The sequence below is a fragment of the Oncorhynchus keta genome, chromosome 17, assembly GCF_023373465.1.
Source record: "Oncorhynchus keta strain PuntledgeMale-10-30-2019 chromosome 17, Oket_V2, whole genome shotgun sequence".
Taxonomy (NCBI): Eukaryota; Metazoa; Chordata; class Actinopteri; order Salmoniformes; family Salmonidae; genus Oncorhynchus; species Oncorhynchus keta.
In genome coordinates this window covers 10726170-10750881 of record NC_068437.1, presented here as the reverse complement: position 1 = coordinate 10750881, position 24712 = coordinate 10726170, and the positions used below count along the sequence as shown (strand labels likewise).

Genomic DNA, 24712 nt, shown 5'->3' with positions numbered 1-24712 from the left:
ATGCCTCTTTGGTTCTGGAGTATTACAATATCGCCACATAAAGTCATCCCACGACCCCATTCCTGACCTATCCAGAGAGCAAGCGTGTGTATAAATACTCAGCGTGGGGCCTTGCGGAGGTGGAAACACGCTCTCTGCTCTCCCTCCCCATTCCCTGTCTGCCTGTGGTCCAGGTGTTTGAAATCCACCCTGTCGCTGCCATGGCGACAGTCAACAAAAGCATTGCCCTGCCCGGAGGGTCAGCGATCCCTCTTGTGAGCGAGTCATCACATTGCTAGCGTAGCTTTGCCCATCATCACCAGATACCATAGCAATGAGGAGAGAGAGAGAGAGAGGTTAAGAATCTGCAAATAACTGTTTGAGATACGGAGAGGGGCAATAGACTGATTGAAAGAAAGAGAAGAGAGAGAAGAAGTTGCAGACAGACGGACAAGCAGGTAGGCAGGCAGACAGGCAGGCAGGCAGACAGACCTGACACGGACGCGAGACGCCAATCCTGCCTGATATAAAAATAAGAGGCAAAAAACGTGTGGCCTGTTATAAAGTGTGAAGCCTAGACACTTTAGCAACTCCTGGGTCTGAGAGGCCCAGCCAGTCTCCCTTTAGACGCCAGTCTCCCCAAGGCAATATTATAAGACCTTAGATGAGGTTTCAACTTGGCTTTGATGGTGATCTGTTAGGTGGTGCCTCTATCAAAAGCAGTGCTGGAACAAGGATATGTGATCTAAAGACTATACCAGGCGTCTGAGCCCGGATATCAAGATCCCTGCTGGTTTTCGGTTCTTCTACCTGATGATTAATTGCACACACCTGGCGTCCCAGGTCTAAATCAGTCCTTGATTAGAGGGGAGGAATAAAAATCAGTGGTGGAACTGGCTTGGAGGTCCAGATTTGAATGTCTTATGTGAAGTAATTTGCACTTCATCAGCAGTCTCCACATCATATTGAACTAAGCCTAAAATGTTGTGGGTCTGTGCTGTCATCTTTTACACTCAGTTTGTTAGTACCGAGTCGTACCCCCCTTTGCCTCCAGAACAGCCAGAATTATTTGGGGCAAGGAAACATTGCTCAATTGGTATCAAGGGACCTAACGTGTGCCAGGAAAACATTCCCCACACCATTACACCACCGCCACCAGCCTGTACCGTTGACGTCAAGCAGGACGGGTCCTTGGACTCATGCTGCTTACACCCTGACTGCCCTCAACATGACGCAACAGGAACTGGAATTCGTGGAACCAGGCAATGTTTTTCCACTCCTCAATTGTCCAGTGTTGGTGATTGCGTGCCCACTGGAGCGCTTCTTCTTGTTTCTAGTTGATAGGAGTGGAACCCGGTGTGGCCGTTTGCTGCAATAGCCCATACGTGTTCAAAGACCAACGAGTTGGACGTTCCGAGATGCTGTTCAGCACACCACTGTTGTACTGCGCCATTAGCTTGCCTGATTCTTCCCATTCTCCTTCGACCTTTCATCAATGAGCTGTTTCCTCCCACAGGACTGCCGCTGACTGGATGTTTAGTTTGTCGCACCAGTCTCGGTAATTCGCTAGACACTGTCCTGCGTGAAAAGCCCAGTAGGTCGGCCGTTTCTGAGACACTGGGACCGGCGCCTGGCACCGACGATCATACCCCGCTCAAAGTTTCTAAGGTCACTCGTTTTGCCCATTCTCACATTCAATCAAACAGTCCCTGAATGCCTCAATGCAGATCTGCTGGCTTTATATGCTGGAGCAAAGATACGGCCACAGTCATATCTGAAATATCTACTATTTTTATCTCTCAAATGGTCATTGAAGCCTCCCATTCGTCATTCAAGTGCAACGGTGGGGAAGGAAACCAGCATTTCTCTCCTGTTCTATTGGTTTTCATATCAACTTTCTTTCGTTGTCCAGAAGCCAAAGGAACAATCCTGGTCATATTAGCAACTCATCCTAGTGGTTGCATCTTTTAGAGTTCCCCTCTAACAGAGATTTTCATCTCTGTCACCTGCTATCAGGTGCGCTGTTTAGAATGGTGTTTCCCCGGGAATGACTTTTGAGCAAATGTTTGAAAATGTGGTTTTATTGGCTGCTTCATTACATGAGTTGCATGTTCTGTTAAGGTGAATTACCATAATCTAAACGTGATGTGTCATTCTGAGCACCGTGAGTGGTCGACCCTAGTGGGTTGTGCACCCAATGTAGATTAGGTCCAATACATTTCTGAAATGGCCGGCAAATTAAAATCTTCCCGGTCACATTGTCCGGCACCACATTTTCCTGACGGAAAACCCTGGACTAGCCCTAGTGTAGAGAACCCTGGACTAGCCCTAGTGTAGAGAACCCTGGACTGGCCCTAGTGTAGAGAACCCTGGACTGGCCCTAGTGTAGAGAACCCTGGACTGGCCCTAGTGTAGAGAACCCTGGACTAGCCCTAGTGTAGAGAACCCTGGACTGGCCCTAGTGTAGAGAACCCTGGACTAGCCCTAGTGTAGAGAACCCTGGACTAGCCCTAGTGTAGAGAACCCTGGACTAGCCCTAGTGTAGAGAACCCTGGACTGGCCCTAGTGTAGAGAACCCTGGACTAGCCCTAGTGTAGAGAACCCTGGACTGGCCCTAGTGTAGAGAACCCTGGACTAGCCCTAGTGTAGAGAACCCTGGACTAGCCCTAGTGTAGAGAACCCTGGACTAGCCCTAGTGTAGAGAACCCTGGACTGGCCCTAGTGTAGAGAACCCTGGACTGGCCCTAGTGTAGAGCAAGACAGCAACGCCTGTGATCTACGTGGTAGCTTGACCCACTTTTGTTGAATGCAGCGATTTTAAAATCGCTCACCAAACTACAGGTAGTGCTAGGCTACATTGTATCCCACAATTCTCATGGCTGCGGCATTATAGCCTAGTTCCCCCGAAACGCTTTCAAGGCTGCAGCTGCACTGAGACTCATTACACAACGCACACACCTCTGGCCTGTTCCTCTGTATGCAGTGCTAGATAGAGGGTGTGCATGCTGAGTGGCCGTGACACATTATCTGCGCGGCTCAAATAAGCCTCCACGCCCACATACTGTAGCCGTTAATGAGACGGATCCATCAGAACATAGCAGGGGAATGTGCTCTCCTGTTCTCGCCAGACAGAAGGAGAGAGCAAGAGTGAGCTAGATCCAAGAGAGGGAACGAGAGAGATGGAGCGACTACCAGAGAGAGAAAGTGAGACAGACTGGAGAGAGACATGGAGCGAGGTAGAGAACAGAGCTCTACGCTGGCGAGTGTGTGGTGTCCGTGTTATTTGCTCCACAGCTGTTTAGATTTTACGTTGACAAGCAGCCAGGGCAGTGTGTAGATGCAATGAGATATTCAAGAAATAAGAAAGTTCTGCGTGAACTCATGCTTGTCCACTGTAGTTTTGTGTTGAGGCACAAAATCCAAAATCTTTTTCATGGAATGACTGTGCACAACCTTTCCAATCTGTGTCATCTTGGGCCAAAGTGCTGGACCCTGACACAGGAGGGGGACAACTGGCACTTTCTCACCAAAGGTAGTCTAAATTCACTCATCTTTGGTCCCCCATTTAAAGGTTAGAGCACAGGACGACTGAAGACTTCTGACAAGCTACAACCAGAGAGGAAGAGGCGAAGAGAGAGAGGAAGAGGCGGAGAGAGAGAGGAAGAGGCGAAGAGAGAGAGGAAGAGGCGAAGAGAGAGAGGAAGAGGCGGAGAGAGAGAGGAAGAGGCGAAGAGAGAGAGGAAGAGGCGAAGAGAGAGAGGAAGAGGCAAAGAGAGAGAGGAAGAGGCAAAGAGAGAGGAAGAGGCAAAGAGAGAGGAAGAGGCAAAGAGAGAGGAAGAGGCAAAGAGAGAGAGAGAGACTGTCCAAAATCTGTCCACAAAAAATAAGACCATGAAGTGAGGAAAATTTGTAGAGGTTAATGAGTGTCAAATTGAATTGCAAATTTTCTATGTGAGGCTTATTTGATCAAATAGAAGTTTCATTTGATTTATTTTACCTTTAATTAAATAGTCAAGTCAGTTAAGAACCAATATTTATTTTCAATGACTGCCTAGGAACAGTGGGTTAAATGCCTTGTTCAGGGGCAGAACGACAGATTTTTATCCTGTCAGCTCGGGGATTCGATCTTGCAACCTTCCGGTTACTAGTCCAACGCTCTAACCACTAGGCTACTTGCCGCCCCGTTGTTAGAGCGGTCACTCGACCATCTTATCAATATAATAGAAAATCTTCAGTAAAACCAACTACAAGATTCTACCAATGGTGCTCGTCTCCTTTCCCAAAGTTCACAGGTTTTTCAGAAATCCTGGTCGGAGGATTCTCAGAATCTGGAGGGGATAAGCTGGGAGGGTATCTTCCATCTGGGAATGATGCAACCAGGAATTAAGAAAAACCTGGTCATTCTTTTCCAGAATCTCCTTGCACACAATTTCGGAGGGCAGAGCAACAAAAAAAGAGAGAAGAGACAGAAGAACGCATAGAGAGAAAGAGAAATTAGAGCAAGAGATGGACAGATGCGCTGCGTTGTGACACCCCACACCAGTACTCTGAGCTAAACTGGGGGTTTCAAGATGTGCAGATCATGTGCCTATAACACTAGACTTATATACCAGAGTTTGTAGGTCACAACTCATGAGCAGTTAGGGTGGTAAATCATAGCTGTACTGACAGTGTGCCATTTGGTTCACACAGTCAGGGTTAAGATGGCCTGGTAGAGGCCAGCTAAGGGTAGAGTGGAATCTGGAGACCTGGCCTCTGGACATTTGAGAGGGCACATAGTCCACCCTTCCAACCTTGATGATCCATAAAGGGACTGAGAGAAAGAACATCCTATGTGGGTTAATATACCACTGTTCCATAATCTCAGTTTCTGAACACTGGCTTTGCCTTTTACTCCACACCCAATGCTGTATACACCAAACAACTACTACATATCTATACTCCAACTAAGCCAACTTTCCCAAATGTCAGCTTTCCCAGCAGTACTGGCTTTTTACCACTATTCCATTCATCCATAGATTGTTTCCCTGCTCCATATACCTTGACATATCTGGCCATCGCCACAATTCCTAGGCTCCCATCTACAGTCTTGAAAAAATACACAGTTGGATTTACTTTGAAGATTGATATTTGTCTGAGACGCTGAATGAATACACATGAATATAGATACTTAAGCTCGGCATTGGCTGTGTTCGAGGTTTGCACACTCGTAGTTACAAATAGATGTACATTCCCAAGAGGCCACAGGTCTGTTATTGACCATTACCAACTAGCATTCCACCGATATTCGGAGAACCAAAAGTTGTCATCGCACAAAGGGTAGATACAAGTAGATTCGTCACTCACATTTCTTGGAGGATAAAACCAACGTTCTCCTGAGACACCTGTCCCGTCACGGGGTGCCGGAACGTCGTGGTCCTCTGGTTATGGCTATGAGAGGAACAGAGGAGAAGAGAGAGGGAATGGAGGTAGGAGGAGAGAGGGGGAACAAACAGAGTAGAACAAATTTAGCATCCCTGGCTATCGAATCAGTCGGTGGTCATTGCGTTGGATTTTCACTCCCTTCCGCTCACATGTAGACACAAGCGGATCATTCTCTAGGGGCGTAGTGGGTTTCAAGCACCAAATAACCCCCTAGTCTCACCCCCCCCTGACTTTCTCAGGCCTGTGTAGAATGTGTGGGGTGGCGGTGGCCCCCGTCCTGGACAGCTCGTATGATCTGGCCCTAAAGTGTCAGGCTCAGCACTAAATTTCAGACACACACACACACACACAGAGGGAGAAAGAGAAAGAGAAAGAGAGAGAAAGAGAAAGAGAGAGGTCAGGCCAGGCCTCCATTGATTTCAACGTGGGGCCTGCGTCCCTAGGCTATTACCGATATGTACTTCTGCACTACATAGGAAATAGGGTGCCATTTGGGACACACCAGGGCCCTCTATCAGGGGTGTAAATGCCATTGCCAAGGTGATAAACAAAGAGGGGTGGTGGCAGGGGGGCTGGTCAATAACGCTTTGCTTTGGAAAAACTTTGAAGGCAAACGGCACCCAATGTTTTCCAACTATATACAGTCTTCAACATTCGACTCGTCTCGTGGGAGCTTGCAGAGTTGGAAAATTGAAGTCACGGTCAAAGTTGACTGCCTATATGATAAGGCTGATGACAAGTGTTCCATTTATGAAACACAAATCACTCGTAGTGTAACTGATGCAAAGTGAATCAGTGAAGTTTTTATTTTATTTAAATTTTTAAAAATTTAAACATTACAATCCACCTGCAGTTAAGCCGCTCGACATTCGCAATACATTTTAGTCATTTAGCAGAGGCTCCCATCCAGAGCAGCACACAGGAGCAATCATGCTGAAGTGCCCCCCTCATGGGCACATCAACAGATCCACCATCCAGTCTACTCGGGGGATCCGAACCAGCGAGTGTTGACATCTCAAAATAACTAGGGAAGACATTTGTGTAGCATCTTCTGATATCGCAAAGCCAATCACACATACATACTAAGTTCAGTAAGTCTTCAACACGTCTTGCTGTTGCTTGCTATGTGGGTTAAGTCAGTCCCTTTCAGAACATAAAGGCAGATTTGGATCTTTACGGAGATCGCTGACGATAGGCAGCGCGTCGTCCATAGATATCCCAGAGTACCAGGACGCTCTAATCCATTCCTCTTCTTCCAGGGGTTAGGATGTAATCAGTTAGGCCCTGCGTACACCACCAAGGCTGTATGCCAAATGGCACCCCATGCCCTATATAGTGCACTACTTTCAAACCAGTGCCAAGCCAATAGAGCTCTGGGCAAAAGTAGTGCACGATGTAGGGAATAGGTTGACATTTGGGACACAGTTCAAGTGACTTAAAAACAAGCCTTTATAGGGCACACATCGCGCAACACCCTCCCAATATATTCCCTCCGTCAAAATCCCTGTAGTTGAGCTGCTGCCGTCCCTGTTCCTGTCCCTGTCGGAGCTGATGTGGAGTGACAGCTGAGAGCTCACTTCCTGGTTAAGGAAGGAAAAAAAGCACTCTGGTCCAATACACACAGGGACGTGTGAAGAGGCTGCTGTGCTGTTAGTTGTCTTGACAGAGTCTGCATCCCAAATGGCACCAAAAGTAATGCACTAAATATGGAATAGGGTGCCATTTGGGACACAAGCAGAGTTCTGTTTCACACAGGAAAATACGCACTATGCTCTAGATATGAGTATGTGTCAAGGGACATATCTGCAACCAGAGGGTCTACCTTAGCATAGACAATTATCTTAGAAAAGTCTGTACTTCTGTCTATGCAAATAAACATAAGTATTAACGATATTGGCTGAACAGGAATTAATCATTTTATAGTCATTTAGCAATAGTGCTGTCCAGGGGGATGGCAGTAGCACCCACCCTCTACAGTATTTTTCAGCCATGAGCTACAATGGTGACGTGGTCACAGATCCCCATCAAATTCAACAGCAAATGTAATGTTGCAACGATTTGGGATGACCTCAGTGTATTACTTGTAAACAACCAGTGCCAGTCTCAGGGCCCATATCTGCAACCAGAGGGGGGGAAAAAAACAACTCTAGACCACTTTTATTCCACACACAGAGAAGCATTACAAGCTTTCCCTCGCCCTCCATTTGGCAAATATGATTCTATCCTCCGGATTCCTGCTTACAACCAAACACTAAAGCATGAAGTACCAGTGACTCAATCTATACGGAAGTGGTCAGATGATGCGGATGCTACGCTACAGGAACTTTTGCTAGCACGTTTTGCTAGAACAGACTGGAATATGTTCTGTGATTCATCCAATGGCATTGAGGAGTATGCCTCCTCAGTTCCCAGATTCATCAATAAGTGCATTGACAACATCGTCCCCAAAGTATGTACATATCCCAACCAGAAGCCATGGATGAAAGGAAACATCCACACCGAGCTAAAGGCTAGAGCTGCCGCTTTCAAGGAGCGGGACTCTAATCAGGACGCTTAAAAGAAATCCCGCTATGCCCTCAGACTAACCATCAAACAGGTAAAGCATCAATACAGGACTATGATTAAATCCTACTACGCTCGTCGGATGTGGCAGGGCTTGCGAACTATTACAGACCAAAAAATGGGAAACCCAGCCGTGAGCTGCACAGTAACGCAAGCCTACCAGACGAGCTAAATGCCTCTTATGCTCACTTTGAGGCAAGCAACACTAAAGTACGTATGAGAGCACCAGCTGTTCGAGATAACTGTGTGATAACGCTCTCTGTAGCTGATGTGAGCAACACCTTTATACAGGTCAACATTCACAAGGCCGCAGGGCCAGACAGATTACCATTACTCAGAGCATGCGCTGACCAACTGGCAAGTGTCTTCACTGACATTTTCAACCTCCCCCTGACCAAGTCTGTAATACCCACGTGTCAAGCAGACCACCATTGTCTCTGTGCCCAAGAATGCGAAGGTAAATGATTACCACCCCGTAGCACTCACGTTGGTAGCCTTGAAGTGCTTTGAAAAGGCTGGTCATGGCTCACAACACAATCATCCCGGAAATCCTAAACCCACTCCAATTCACATACAGCCCCAACAGATCCACAGATGATACAATCTCATTCACACTCCACACTGCCCTTTCCAACGTGGACAAAAGGAACACCTATGCGAGAATGCTGTTCATTGACTACAGGTCAGTGTTCAACACCATAGTGACCACAAAGCTCATCAATTAGCTAAGGACCTTGGGACTAAACACCTCCCTCTTCAACTGGATTCTGGACTTCCTGACGGGCCGCCCCCAGATGGTGAGGGTAGGCAACAACACATCTGCCATGCTGATCCTCAACACCAGGGCCCCTCAGGGGTGCGTGCTTATTCCCCTCCTGTTCACCCACGACTGTGTGGCCAAGCACGAGTCCAACACCATAACATTTTCTGATGACACAGTGGTAGATCTGATCACCAACAATGATGAGAGCCTATAGGCAGGAGGTCAAAGACCTGGCAGTGTGATGTCTAACATACAGTGCATTTGGGAAAGTATTTAGACCCCTTTTCCACATTTTGTTACAGCCTTATTCTAAAATGGATTAAATAAACAATTTCCTCATCAATCTACACACAACACTCCATAATGCCAATGCAAAAACAGTTAAAAAAACAAAAACATTTTGCAAATGTATTCAAAATAAAACAGAAAACATTTTGCTATGAAACTCGAAACTGGGCTCAGGTGCATCCTGTTTGCATTGATCATCCTTGAGATGTTTCTACAACTTGGAGTCCACCTGTGGTAAATTCAATTGATTGGACATGATTTGTAAAATGCACATTACCGATCTATATAAGGTCCCACAGTTGACAGTGCATGTCAGAGCAAAAACCAAGCCATGAGGTTAATGAAATTGTCCATAGAGCTCAGAGACAGGATTGTGTCGAAGCATAAAGTGTACCATAACATTTTTGCAGCATTGAAGGTCCCAAGAACACAGTGGCCTCCATCATTCTTTCTAGAACTGGCCACCCGGCCAAACTGAGCAATCTGGAAAGAAAGGCCTTGGTCAGGGAAGTGACCAAGAGCCCGATGGTTACTCTGACGGAGCTCCAGAGTTCCTCTGTGGAGCTGGTAGAACATTCCAGAAGGACAACCATCTCTGCAGCACTCCACCAATCAGGCCTTTATGGTAGAGCGGCCAGACGGAAGTCACTCCTCAGTAAAAGGCATACGACAGCCCTCTTGGAGGTTGCCAAAAGACACCTAAAGGACTCTCAGACCATGAGTGAAAAGATTGTCTGGTCTGATGAAACCAAGATTGAACTGTTTGGCCTGGATGCCAAGAGTCACATCTGGAGGACAGTGAAGCATGGTGGTGGCAGCATCATGCTGTGGGCTGTTAGATATTACTGCACTGCTGGAGCTAGGAACAAACATTTCGCTGCACCTGAGATAACATCTGCAAATCTATGTAGGCAACCAATGAACAATTGATTTGGATATTTTGGGGTTGTTTCGAGCAGTTTCCAGTATTTTGAGGGTAGCTATTTTGGGTTGTTTCTGGTATTTTGGGGGTAGCTGTTTAGAGTACTATCTGGATGTTTCTGGTATTTTTTAATGGGCAGCTGTTTGGTATTTTGGGTTGTTTCTGTTGATTTCTGGTTTGGGGTATTAAGTAAGACTAGATAAATGTTAACTCTAATTATCTGGCTTTGAACATACTGTGGGAGTACCTAAACAGAGACACAGGTGAAGCGTCATAACAGATAACATCCCTCTAAGAAAAATGTCTGCTTTCTCTCAAAAACCACCCCGCATGTTGAGAGAAATAACCCACTCCACACTGGCTTTAGCGCTGAGCTCCTCCCTCTCCATGTACGGCGTGGTATCTACCTACAGTGCTGAGGAGGTACGTATGGACACTCAAGTCTTAATTGGCACACCAAGGGAGGTAAACAATAATGTAAACAAATGTTGGTTACTTGGCTACTATGCCCACCCCATCCCAGTGCAGATGACTTAACCTCTTAGAATGTGTGTGTGTGCAAAGGCATGTGTTTGTGTAGTAGTAGTAGTCTCCATCTAACATCAGCAAGCGCTGCTCACTAAGTAGTGCTGTGAACGTTTAAACAAAATTGAGATCCTTATTGTCAAGTAAAATCCATAACAGAAAAACAAATGTTTTTCATTATGTAGACGCAGAACGTAAACAGCATAGTCTATTTCCGCATCTACTAAGAGCGCTGCAGCGCGAAGTTCAATTTCTCCTGTTTTGGTGCCCTGGCTACTGCACGGAACAGCGTGAAACGAACCCGTGCACTTGCGCAGATACTGTGTGTGACTGGGAGAGCGAAGTGTTGCATCTCGCTCATCTCAATATCCTAGCCTATTCATTGATGATAGGGCATGCTTGACTGAAGTTGCTTGACTGAAGTTGCTTGACTGAAGTTGCTTGACTGAAGTTGCTTGACTGAAGTTGCTTGACATTGCAATTCAGGAAATTGCGAGATACAGCATTTCATTGAAAGATACAGGTTTTGACTGCCAATAGACAGGCCTAGTGCACGGTTCTGACTGTATGCCTGGTGGCCGACATGCCTATACGGTGCCCCTCCCGTCGCTCTCCATCCCTCGCTAGCTCGCTAAGAAAGATGGAAGTGTTTGTGTTCTCGGAAGTATGGCAACAAATCACTCTCCACCAATCCAAAAATACTGAAACTTAGGAGTGGAGTCCTAGCGGAATCGAATCTTGACACTCAGAAAGTGCAGTAGACACCAGGAGTCAGGAGTCGAGGAATCATTTATTTTTGAGATGACGCTCCTCCACTATGTCATCATCGTTAACAGTTGTAAAAATGGCAGAGAAAATCAAGCGACAGCAGCGGTCCTGCATGTCAATACTCCGAGAAGTTACAGTTGAAGTCAGAAGTTAACAATCACTTAGGTTGAGTCATGAAAACTCATTTTTCAACCACTCCACAAATTTCTTGTTAACAAACTATTCCACAAGTCCAATCACAATTCCAGTGGGTCAAAAATGTACATACACTAAGTTGACTGTGCCTATAAACAGCTTGGAAAATTCCTGAAAACTTCATCATGGCTTTAGAAGCTTCTGTTAGGCTAATTGACATCATTTGAGTCAATTGGAGGTGTACCTGTGGATGTATTTCAAGGCCTACCTTCAAACTCAGTCCCTCTTTGCTTAACATCATGGGAATATCAAAATAAATCAGCCAAGACCTCAGAAAAACAATTGTAGACCTCCACAAGTCCGGTTCATCCTTGGGAGCAATTTCCAAACGCCTGAAGGTGCCACATTCATCTGTACAAACAATAGTACGCATGTATAAACACCATGGGACCAAACAGCTGTCATACCGCTCAGGAAGTAGACGCGTTCTGTCTCCTAGAGATGAACATACTTTGGTGCGAAAAGTGCAAGTCAATCCCAGAACAACAGCAAAGGACCTTGTGAAGATGCTGGAGGAAACAGGTCCAAAAGTATCTATATCCACAGTGAAACGAGTCCTATATCGACATAACCTGAAAGGCCGCTCAGCAAGGAAGAAGCCACTGCTCCAAAACAGCCATAAAAAAGCCAGACTACGGTTTGCAACTGCACATGGGGACAAAGATTGTACTTTTTGGAGAAATGTCCTCTGGTCTGATGAAACAAAAATGGAATTGTTTGGCCATATAATGACCATCGTTATGTTTGGAGGGAAAAAGGGGAAGGCTTGCAAGCTGAAGAACACCATCCCAACTGTGAAGCACACGGGTGGCAGCATCATGTCGTGGGAGTGCTTTGCTGCAGGAGGGACTGGTGCACTTCACAAAATAGATGGCATCACGAGGATGGAAAATTATGTGGATATATTGAAGCAACATCTCAAGACATCAGTCAGTAAGCTAAAAGCTTGGTTGCAAATGGGTGTGAGCAAGGAGGTCTACAAACCTGACTCTGTTACACCAGCTCTGTCAGGAGGAATGGGCCAAAATTCACCCAACTTATTGTGGGAAGCTTGTGGAAGGCTACCCGAAACATTTTACCCAAGTTAAATAATTTAAAGGCAATGCTACCAAATACGAATTGAGTGTATGTAAACTTATGACCCACTGGGAACGTGATGAAAGAAATAAAAGTTGAAATATTTAATCATATTATTCTGACATTTCACATTCTTAAAATAAAGTGGTGATCCTAACTGACCTAAGACAGGGAATTTGTACTCTGAATAAATGTCAGGAATTGTGAAAAACTGAGTTTAAATGTACTTGGCTAAGGTGTATGTAAACTTTCGACTTAAACTGTAAATGAGAAGGAAATCCAAACTTCGCGAGATGGAATTGAGGTACAGCAATGATGATTAAGCATTGTCCCTGTACTATCTGAAAGTGACGCACTGTGAGACAGTTGACAGCAGCACAGCTGCCATGTGAATTCACATGAAATTTTAAGCATTTTTTGTATGTAATTTTTTTTCCTCTCCCTTTGTCACATCCCTATAACTAACACAACCTAAAAACCAGTATTTAACCTACATTCTCCTAACCTGCTCCCATTTCAGACTTAATTCAAGTCTCCCGAGTGTGTGTGTTTACTGTAAAAGCAGGCTGCTGTGTTGTTTGGTTAGCGGTGCTATTGAAGGGCTGTGCTCTGTCAGGGGCTCTGTACCGAGTCCTGTCAGGACAGCAGCAAATGGCTGTTATTGTTCGCACGCACGCACACACACACTTTTCTTAAAATACGCCTACAATAGGCCTTGGCTTAAAACGGTTTCCTTTTTTCTCATCCAGTACAGTATGCATTTCCCTCTGAGAAACCAGCTTTATCCTATATCAAAACCCCTATCACTGAGTGAGAGAGAGGCTAAAAAGTTCATACAAGTGTCAACCTGTGAAAATGCTTCAGTGCATGGTTCAAGCAGAACTGTGAACTCAAGCAGTGCACTGAATAGGGTGGCATTTGGGACGCAGGCCATGCTGCACACTGCTCTCTGTCTGGCGGCTCTCTGCTTTAAGTTCCTACACATGCAGATAAGAGGCTCTGGTGTCATTAGTGACGCGAGATGAAGATTGACTGGACAACATTGTGCAAATGCCTGTTGATAAAGTCTGAGTCCATTCTCCCATTTTGTCATGATGAAATTTACAGAGAAGAAAAGGGCCCGTATTCACAAAGCGTCGCAGAGTAAGAATACTGATCTAGGATAAAGTCCCCTCTGTCCGTAAGTTCAATAAGATTTAAAAAGGCAAAACTGATCCTAAACCAGCACTCCTACAAGACTGAATACAGGCCCGTAATTAATGAACCGCTGTCCATTTCTCTGTCGGAAATTTACATTACACCTTAGCCTCATACATTTAAACTCAGTTTTGACAATTCCTGACATATAATCGAAGTAAAAATTCCCCGTCTTAGGTCAGTTTGGATCAGCACTTTATTTTAAGAATGCGAAATGTCAGAATAATATGATTTATTTATTTCAACTTTTATTTCTTTCATCACGTTCCCAGTGGGTCAGAAGTTTACATACACTCAATTAGTATTTGGTAGTATTGCCTTTAAATTGTTTAACTTGGGTCAAATGTTTCAGTGAGTCTTCCACAAGCTTCCCACAATAAGTTTGGATAATTTTGCACCATTCCTCCTGACAGAGCTGGTGTAACTGAGTCAGGTTTGTAGGCCTCCTTGCTCGCACATGCTTTTTCAGTTCTGCCCACAAATTGTCTATAGGATTGAGGTCAGGGCTTTGTGATGACCACTCCAATACCTTGACTTTGTTGTCCTTAAGCCATTTAGCCACAACTTTGGAAGTATGCTTGGGGTCATTGTCCATTTGGAAGACCCATTTGCGACCAAGCTTTAACTTCGTGACTGATGTCTTGAGATGTTGCTTTAATATATCCACATAATTTCCCATCCTCGTGATGCCATCTATTTTGTGAAGTGCACTAGTCCCTCCTGCAGCAAAGCACCCCCAACCCATGATGCTGCCAACCCCCGTGCTTCAGTGTTCTTCGGCTTGCAAGCCTCCCACTTTTTCCTCCAAACAGAACAATGGTCATTATGGCCAAACAGTTCTATTTTTGTTTCATCAGACCAGAGAACATTTCTCCAAAAAGTATGATCTTTGTTCCCATGTGCAGTTGCAAACCGTAGTCTGGCTTTTTTATGGCAGTTTTGGAGCAGTGGCTTCTTCCTTGCTGAGCAGCCTTTCAGGTTATGTCAATTTAGGACTTGTTTTACTGTGGATATAGATACTTTTGTACCTGTTTCCTCCAGCCTCTTCACAAGGTCCTTTGCTGTTGTTGTGGGGATGATTTGCACTTTTCGCACCAAAGTACATTCATCTCTAAGAGACAGAACACGTATGCTTCCTGAGTGGTATGACGGCTGCGTGGTCCCATGGTGTTTATACTTGCATACTATTGTTTGTAGAGATGAACGTGGTACCTTCAGGCGTTTGGAAATTGCTCCCCAAGGATGAACCAGACTTGTGTAGGTCTACCATTTTTTTCTGAGGTCTTGGCTGATTTCATTTGATTTTTCCATGATGTCAAGCAAAGAGGCACCGAGTTTGAAGGTAGGCCTTAAAATACATCCACAGGTACACCTCCAATTGACTCAAATGATGTCAATTAGCCTAACAGAAGCTTCTAAAGCCATGACATAATTTTCTGGAATTTTCCAACCTGTTTAAAGGCACAGTCAACTTAGTGTATGTCAACTTCTGACCAACTGGAATTGTGATACAGTGAATAAGTGAAATGATCTGTCTATTAACAATTGTTGGAAAAATTACTTGTGTTATGCACAAAGTAGATGTCCTAACCGACTTGCCAAAACTATAGTTTTTTAACTTAAATGTTAACAAGAAATTTGTGGCGTGGTTGAAAAACAAGTTTTAATGACTCCAACCTAATTGTATGTAAACTTCCGACTTCAACTCTACACCCCCTCCTTCAGAAAGTATTCAGACTTATTATCCATTTTTTTTTAACGTGAAATCAAATCAAACTGGAGCAGCAGCACGGCCAGGTGGACTGGGGACAGCAAGGAGTCATCAGGCCAGGTAGTCCTGAGGCATGGTCCTAGGGCTCAGGTCCTCCGAGAGAGAGAAAGAAAGCAGACAGCCTTATAGTTTTTTTTCTACACACAATACCCCATAATGACAAAGCAAAAACATGTTTGTAGATTTTTGGGCTATTTTATATAAATAAATAATAATAAAACTGAAATATCACATTTAAATAAATATTCAGACCCTTCACTTTTTTGAAGCACCTTTGGCAGAGATTACAGCTTCAAGTATTTTTGGATAAAACGCTACAAGCTTGGCACACCTGTATTTGGCGAGTTTCTCCCATTCTTTTCTTCAGATCCTCTCAGGCTCTGTCAGGTTGAATGGGGAGCATTGCTGCATGGGTTCAAGTCCGGGCTCTGGCTGGACATTCAGAGACCTGTCCCCAAGCCACTCCTGCATTGGCTTGGCTGTATGCTTAGGGCCGTTGTCCTGTTGGATGGTGAACCTTCACCCCAGTCTGAGGTTCTGAGTGCTCGGCAGCAAGATATCATCAAGGATCTCTCTGTACTTTGCTCCATTCATCTTTTCCTTGATTCTGACTAGTCTCCGCAACCTCCATGCTTCACCGTAGGGATGGTGCTAGGTTTACTCCAGAAGTGATGCTTGGCATTCAGGCCAAAGCTTTCAATCTTGGTTTTATCAGACCAGAGAATCTTGTTTTTCATGATCTGAGTCTTTAGTTGGCTTTTGGCAGACTCCAAGCGGGCTGTCATGTGTCTTTTAGTGAGAAGTTACTGCAGAGTGCTGAAGCGCTTAGCACGTCTGTCCTCGGTTGCAACACTGACTACCGAGTTCCAAACTGCCTCTGGAAGCAACATCAGCACAAGAACTGTTTGTCAGGAGCTTCATAAAATGGGTTTTTGTGGCCGAGCAACCGCACACAAGCCTAAGATCACCATGCGCAATGCCAAGGGTCGGCTGAAGTGGTGTAAAGCTTGCCGCCATTGGACTCTGGAGCAGTGGAAATGCATTCTCTGGAGTGATGAATCACGCTTCACCATCTGGCAGGCCGACAAACTAATCTGGGTTTGGCGGATGCCAGGAGAACACTACCTGCCCCAAGGTATAGTGACAACTGTAAAGTTTGGTGGATGAGAAATAATGGTCTGGGGCTGTTTTTCATGGTTTGGGCTAGGCCCCTTAGTTCCAGCGAAAGGAAATCTTAATGCTACAGCATACAATGACATTCAGACGATTCTGCACTTCCTACTTTGTGGCAACAGTTTGGGGGAGGATCTTTCCTGTTTCAGCATGACAATGCCCCTGTGCACAAAGGGAGGACCATACAGAATTGGTTTGTCAGCTCGGTGTGGAAGAACTTGACTGGCCAGCACAGGGCCCTGACCTCAACCACATCGAATGCCTTTGGGATGAATTGGAACCCCTATTGCGAGCCAGGCCTAATCGCCCAACATCAGTGACCGACCTCACAAATACTCGTGGCTGAATGGAAGCAAGTCCTAACAGCAATGTTACAACATCTAGTGGAAAGCGTTCCAATAAGAGTGGGGGGGACCAACTCCATATGAATTAATGCCCATGATTTTGCCATGAGATGTTTGACGAGTAGGTGTCCAACATACATTTGGTCATGTAGCGTATCAAAGGCTAAATATGTTGTTTTTGAACAGCAGGTTACGTCACAAATGGCACCTTATTCCCTAAATAGTGCATTACTTTTGACCAGTGCACTAAATAGGAAACAGGGTACCTTTCGGGATACAGCCTCCTCTCCTCACTGACGTCTCATCCAATCCTAAGTGGAGACATTTGTCTCCGTATCTACTGGCGTGAGACAGCTGGCAGGTTTGCGAGACCTACGCGCTGAGGAAGACAGATTGCTTCAAAACATCTATTTGGTGAGTGGGTGTGTGTGTGTTCAGTCAAAAAGGTCAGGTCTATTTAAAGGTTTCCAGATGAAATGTGTTTGAAATGCAGGGCGGAGGACAGATGTAGGGACGGAGGGAGGGAGAGAAAGGAGGACTGTTGTTGGTGCATATATACGTCTGTATGCGTGTGGCATTCGTTTGTATGGGTATCAGTGTGTGTGTGTGTGTGTGTGTGTGTGTGTGTGTGTGTGTGTGTGTGTGTGTGTGTGTGTGTGTGTGTGTGTGTGTGTGTGTGTGTGTGTGTGTGTGTGTATATATATAAGTTGGCGTGTGTAATGCGATGTGGGTATCAATGTGTGTGTGTGTGTGTGTGTGTGTGTACGTTGGCGTGTGTAAATGCGATGTGGGTGTCTGCGTACGTGGTGGCAAAGACAGACATTTAAAGTAGCCCTTTGAGTGGAGCTGCTATGTAGGCTCTGAATAATACAGCTAATAATTCTCCTTCCATCCCACATGCTGGCTTTTGTTAAAGAGATGAAGAGGCTCCGGTGTCATCAGAAGTTGAGAACTCTGAACACCAGCACTCTCCTCCAAAAGAAAACTGTTTCAACGCAGACTTTGAACTATTGTTAAAAAGGCACCGATTGATTTCAAGAGGCGGGTAGTTGTGTGTGGACAAGCCTCCACACACAACCATCACATGCACACCACATACAGCATGTACACACATGTAGCCTACAACACACACACACACACACACGTAAAACTGCATGTACACATACAAGTGAACGTGCACACAATCACTCACACACACACACACAACCCTGCCAAGGATTTTTTACAACTTTTTTTAACTAGGAAAGTCAGTTAAGAACAAGTTCTTATTTTCCATGACAGCCTAGGAACAGTGGGTTAACGGTATTGTTCAGGGGCAGAACGACAGATTTGTTCCTTGTCAGCTCAGGGGATTCGAACTTGCAACCTTCCGGGTACTAGTCCAACGCTCTAACCACTAGGTTACGCTGCCGCCCCTAAGTCAAATACAGTGGGAGCCAGGCTAGCAACAGCAGCAGGCAGGTTTATATGTTGGCCTTTTCATCACATTAAAAAGGCATCACCACAGTCAGTAGGCACCTCAGCATGCTAGCGGCTCCTGTATACGTCGTCATTGCGCTAACGCTAGTTAGCGATGGCTCCAGAAACTACGTTCAAACCGCACACAGAGATACAGCACCAGAAAAAAGTTTGGACGCACCTTCTAATTCAAGTTTTTTTTTGTATTTTCTACATAGTAGAATAATTGTGAAGACATCAACACTATTAAATAACACGTATGGAATCATGTGGTAAGCAACAAACAAAAAAGTGACAAATCAAAATCTATTTCATATTTGAGATTCTTCAAAGGTAGCTACCTCTTTGCCTTGATGACAGCTTTGCACACTCTTGGCATTCTCTCAACCAGCTTCATGAGGAATGCTTTTCCAACAGTCTTGAAGGAGTTCCCAAATATGCTGAGCACTTGTTGGCTGCTTTTCCCTTCACTCTGCGGTCCAACTCATCCCAAAACATCTCAATTGGTTTGAGGCCAGGTGATTGTGGAGGCCAGGTCATCTGATGCAGCAGTAAATCACTCTCCTTCTTGGTCAAACAGCCCTTACACCGCCTGGAAGTGTTTTTTGGGTCATTGCACTGTTGAAAAACAAATGATGGTGAGACTAAGTGCAAAGCAGATGGGATGGCGTATTGCTGCAGAATGCTGTGGTAGCCATGCTGGTTAAAATAAATCACTGACAGTGTGACCAGCAAAGCACCACCACACAATCACACCTCCTCCTCCATGCTTCACGGTGGGAACCACACGTGGAGATCATCAGTTTGATCATCCCTTTGCGTCTCACAAAGACACGGCAGTTGAAACCACCCCCCCCCCCAAAATGATGTGGACTCAATGGACAGATTTCAACTGGCCTAATGTCCATTGCTCGTGTTTCTTGGCCCAAGCAAGTCTCTTCTTCTTATTGGTGTCCTTTAGTAGTGCAATTTGACCATGAAGGCCTGATTCACACAGCCTCCTTGGAACAGTTGATGTTGATATGTGTCTGTTTCCTGAACTCTGTGATGCATTTATTTGGGCTGCAATCTGAGGCTGGTAACTCTAATGAACTAATCCTTTGCAGCAGAGGTAACTCTGGGTCTTCCTTTCCTGTGGCAGTCCTCATGAGACAGTTTCATCATAGCGCTTGATTGTTTTTGCAACTGCAGCTGAAGAAACTTTCAAAGTTCTTGAAATTGTCTGGATTGACTGACGTTTCTCTTTGCTTCTTTGAGCTGTTCTTGCCATAATATGGACTTGGTATTTTACCAAATAGGGCTATCTTCTGTATATCACCCCTACCTTGTCACAACACAACTGATTGTCTCAAATGCATTGATAAGGAAATAAATAACACAAATGAACAAGGCAGACCTGTTAATTTAAATGCATTCCAGGTGACTACCTCATGAAGCTGGTTGAGAGAATGCCAGGAGTGTGCAAAGCTGTCATGAAGGCAAAGGGTGGCTACTTTAAAGAATATAAAATATATTTTGATTTGTTTAACACTTTTTAGGTTACTACATGATTCCCTATGCGTTATTTCATAGTTTTGAGATCTTCACTGTTATTCTACAATGTAGAAAATAGTTTTAAAAAATACAGAAAAACCCTGAAATGAGTAGGTGTGTACACATTTTTGACTGGTACTGTATAAAAACGGTACCCATTAATTCATTTGACTCTGGGTAAGTAGAAAGAAAGTGCATAATTGCACAATTTCAATCCATCACTTTAATGTAGCTACAAGAAACTGCAATACAGCCAAATATACAGTCCAACTAGGCAGTACAACTACAGTACAGTACGACTAACTACTACTACAACTAACGTAAGGAACGCATCTCAACTCCTTTCAAGTCGCATGATATGGGCTGGCACAATTATTGTATAACAGCGACAATTATGGACAATAAATGTAGACAAAAAACAAATGTCTTAATACATTCATTTTAGGTGAAGGGGCATTCAACTTTATATTTCTGTATAGTTTGTCAAATAGCAGTAATAGCCCATAAGTTCCACTCTGCTCGTAAAATGATTTTCAAAAGTTCAAAGCTGTCAAATCATTTGTTTTTACGATAGGGGTGTCACCAAAGCTGTGTTGTATTACTTTTGGTATGTCAATTTCAAAAGATGAATTTCGCAAGGTAAACATTTTTTAAACTAAAAATAAAATAACAGTTTAATCAAATCAAAAGTTCCGAATAGAGCTGGTGTAGACCTTACCGTGAAATGTATAATAATGTTTTGTTTTTTTAAATAGGGTTAATAAAATATTTACTAACTAAAGTAAAAAATGAAAAGAAACAATAAAATAATGAGGCTGTGTGTGGAGGTACAGGTTAGTCGAGGTAGTTTGTACATGTAGGTTGGGGTAAAGTGACTAAGCACAGATAATAAACATGTGGGTATTACAGACTCGGTTAGGGAGAGGTTGAAAATGTCAGTGAAGACGCTTGCCAGTTGGTCCACACATGCTCTGGGTACACGTCCTGGTAATCCGTCTGGCCCTTGGCCCTCGGCCTTGTGAATGTTGACCCGTTTAAAGGTCTCGCTCACATCAGCTACCGAGAGCGTGATCACACTGGGCAGGTCACAGCTGGGTTTCCCTTTGTAGTCTGTAATAGTTTTCAGGCCCTGCGACATCCGACGAGCTTCAGAGCCGGTGTAGTAGGATTCAATCTTAGTCCTGTATTGACGCTTTGCTTGTTTAATGGTTCATTTGAGGGCATAGCGAGATTTCTTATAAGCGTCCGGATTACTGTCCCACTCCTTGAAAGCGGCAGCTCTAGCCTGAAGCTCGGTGCGAATGCTGCCTGTAATCCATGCCTTCTTGTTGAGATATATACGTACGGTCACTGTGGGGACGACATCATCAATGCACTTATTGATGAAGCCGGTGACGGAGGTGGTATACTCCTCAATGCCATTGGATAAATCCTGAAACATATTCCAGTCTGTTCTAGCAAAACAGTCCTGTAGCGTAGCATCCGCGTCATCTGACCACTTCCATATTGAGCGAGTCACTGGTACTTCCTGCTTTAGTTTTTGGTTGTAAAGCAGGAATCAGGAGGATAGAATTATGGTCAGATTTGCCAAATGGAGGGTAAGGAAGAGCTTAAGTATCTGTCTCTGTGGTGGTCTAGAGTGTTTCCCCCCCTCTGGTTGCACATGTGACATGCTGGTAGAAATGAGTTAAAGTGGATTTAAGTTTGCCTGCACTAAAGTCCCCGGCCACTAGGAGGACCGCTCCTGGATGAGCATTTTCTTGTTTGCTTATGGCTTATACAGCTTGTTAAGTGCGGTCTTAGTGCCAGCATCGGTTTGTCATGGAAAATAGACGGCTACGAAAAATATAGATCAACACTCATGGTAGATAGTGTGGTCTGCAGCTTATCATGAAGTACCTCTGCCTCAGGCGAGCAATACCTCGAAGACTTCCTTAATATTAGACTTTGCACACCAGCTGTTATTGACAAATAGACGCACACCCCCACCCCTCATTTTACCAGACATAGCTGTTCTGTCGATACACGGAAAACCCAGCCAAACGAATATTATCCATGTCGTCGTTCAGCCCTGACCCGGTGAAACCGTATATCCTTCGCGTTAGACTCATTAAAGAAAAAAATCTTTGTTTGAGGTGAGTAATTGCTGTTCTGATATCCAGAAGCTATTTTCGGTCATAAGAGACGTTAGCAGCAACCTTATGTACAAAATAAGTTAGACAATTGCATAAAAACACACAAAATAGCACAGTTAGTTAGTAGCCTGTAAAACGGCAGCCATCCCCTCCGGCGCCATTATTTTCCATTTGCATTACAATGAACCCACAATTCCATTATCTTCACAGCCCTATGTACAACATTTACCAAAACTATAAAACCTACACACCCCCAAGAAAAGTTATAAGGTTTCTCTGCATCCTAGTAAAGCAAGTGTCAACTTTATTTCACAGTTAAGCTCACTAAAGCCATTCCCTCGTCCTCAATTACATTTTTATCAGCTAAATGAGAACTCTACCTCTTTAAAATCTCAATCAAATCCCAGCTAAAGTTGGCACATCCACACCTGACTGTACTATCCCAACAGATCAATAATTAGCCTGTGTAGCTGCACTGCACAACCCTCTGAAATAGCCTACAATACTGTATATAATATCCAAGCAAAGCCCAAGCTCACCAAAGTGACTTGCTGCTACAGCTTCCGAATAAAAACAGCAACTCCGCTGAACTATGACAGTAACTACAGTTCTAGTGCCGTTTCAGAGCTGCTTCCATTTGTTCCCCTAGAGCCAGAACCACTAGGCAGTTACTATAGCTCGTGCCTTGCCCCCTCGGTCAATGTCGCCTCAGTATCCCAATAGCTCAGTTCTACCTTGCCCCGTTGCACCCTCTCTCTCTCTGCCTCTCTCCCTAGCTTGCTGGAAGGGTGAGCACTCTCCTATCCCTAGATTGCAGGAAGGGTGAGCACTTACAAAACAGAGTTTTTTTAAATGGTTAGATGAAAGTTAAGGGTTAAATCAAACTGGACTCTTTTACCTGCTTCCACATGGCTACGGCTTTCACTCTGCTGGTCTGTGGGTGTGTATGAGCTATTCGTGTGTTTAGAGGGAAGGGGGGGTTAATGTGCTATCCCAGTAGCTAGGTCCTGTCATAGGGAGGAGGGAATGCGGGGAATACTATCTGACCCACACCTTGCTTTCTCGTTCCCTCTTTCTCCCTCGTTGGCTTCCCAGTACGACTGTGAGAAGCAGTACAGTGAGAGGCAAGTGACACAACGTAGCCTTGCTCCAAACTACCACAGTCTCACGTCCCCCTTATACAGCGCAGGCCACGTGCACGCAGAAATGCCATAAAACAAAATCAGATCTATTGAGATAAACTAAAGTATACAGATGCCTACCAGAATGGGAACGTCAGAGAAAGCTATGGGTATTGGCACATGGAGAAAGTAGGCCCATTTATCAGTGTCGACCGGCTGTGTGTAGAATTCTCTCTGTGTCTGGCGACACAAATCACTTTAATGAGGGTTATTAACCACACAGGATGAGCATGGGCCATTAGACTGCTACACATGCGCCATTATATGGCCATTTGACGATATCCTCCGTAATAAGCCTCTTCTGAAATATCATATTTGAGGTGCTATTTTTGGGCATTTGTTTTGCAGCGAACTCCAAATCCTTTAGGACTGGGCCCCTCAGAGGTACTTGGGTGTTCACCTCAAATAAATATCATGAGGTTGTCTTGGCGGTGACTTCAAAAAGCCTTTGTTGCCGAGAACAGGAAAAGCTAACGGTGAGTTTGTTCCTTTCATACGAATCCACAATTTCAAACTTTATTTGGCCATCTGTTACGACGGAAATTCTTCTTCTGCTCTGCTCTAGTCCACAATAGCAATGTGCGTGCAAACACAAACACAGACACATGCACGTACTGTACACACACACAGCATGCCTTCACCTCGCCATGTTCCCAAGCCCCGTATTCTTCTCTATACCAAACTAACAAGCCTCTACTATTTTCTTTACCTTCTCTGTTGTCCTTTCGATAAAGGAAGTATAACTTGTGGGATTGCTTTCAGCCGAGGGCTTGACGTCACAGCCTAACCCTAACCCAGCAGCCTGATCTCTTAAAGTGGTGTTTGGAGTAGTGGCACACAGGAAAGCTTTTGTTTGGCTAGCCCCCCTCCTGTTTCACCATGGCCCTGAACAACAAAGGCATCTCCAGCACAAGAGCGGGGGAAAGGGGCACTCAATTCTGGTGACAGCCTGGCATCGACACCATGCCAGTGATAACGGGCATAGTCGGGGCATAGGCATCACTGACACACCTGGCATGGAGTGCCTGCTGGCTATGATGCGACAACCTCGTGCAACATGCTGTTGATAGCGGAACACGCCGACACTGAGGCGGCCATTTTGCAATGAGAGGTTTGTGTATTCCAACTCCCATTGTCTAGCTGGTGTGATATGTTTATCAACGGTGTGTTGACGCCACCAAAACAAGCAAGAGATCTGAAGTCCAGGTGTCTCGTGACCCCAAAATGTTGTTGGATATGTATAAACTCACAGACCAAATAAGTATGTCTGCGGTCTAATGGCAGGTGATTAATCAGTATCCAAACTTCATAGGACTGTGAGGCTAACTGAAGATAGCCATCTTTAGAAAATCCCAAATATGTCTAGCTGGCTTTGTGACATATGCCTCAGATGTTGGAGGGCCAGTAGGAGGTACTC

The 24712-nt window shown here is 44.8% G+C and overlaps 1 protein-coding gene across 1 annotated transcript in view; it reads right to left on the bottom strand.

Annotated features, from left to right (window-relative positions):
* The window catches only part of LOC118396417 (pleckstrin homology domain-containing family A member 7-like), a 182609-nt gene that overhangs the window by 74347 nt on the left and 83550 nt on the right, over window positions 1-24712 (bottom strand). Inside the window, exon 4 of the mRNA XM_035790610.2 lies at window positions 5326-5409. Within this exon, the coding sequence (XP_035646503.1) occupies window positions 5326-5409 (84 nt within the window). The remainder of the gene's footprint in view (window positions 1-5325; window positions 5410-24712) is intronic.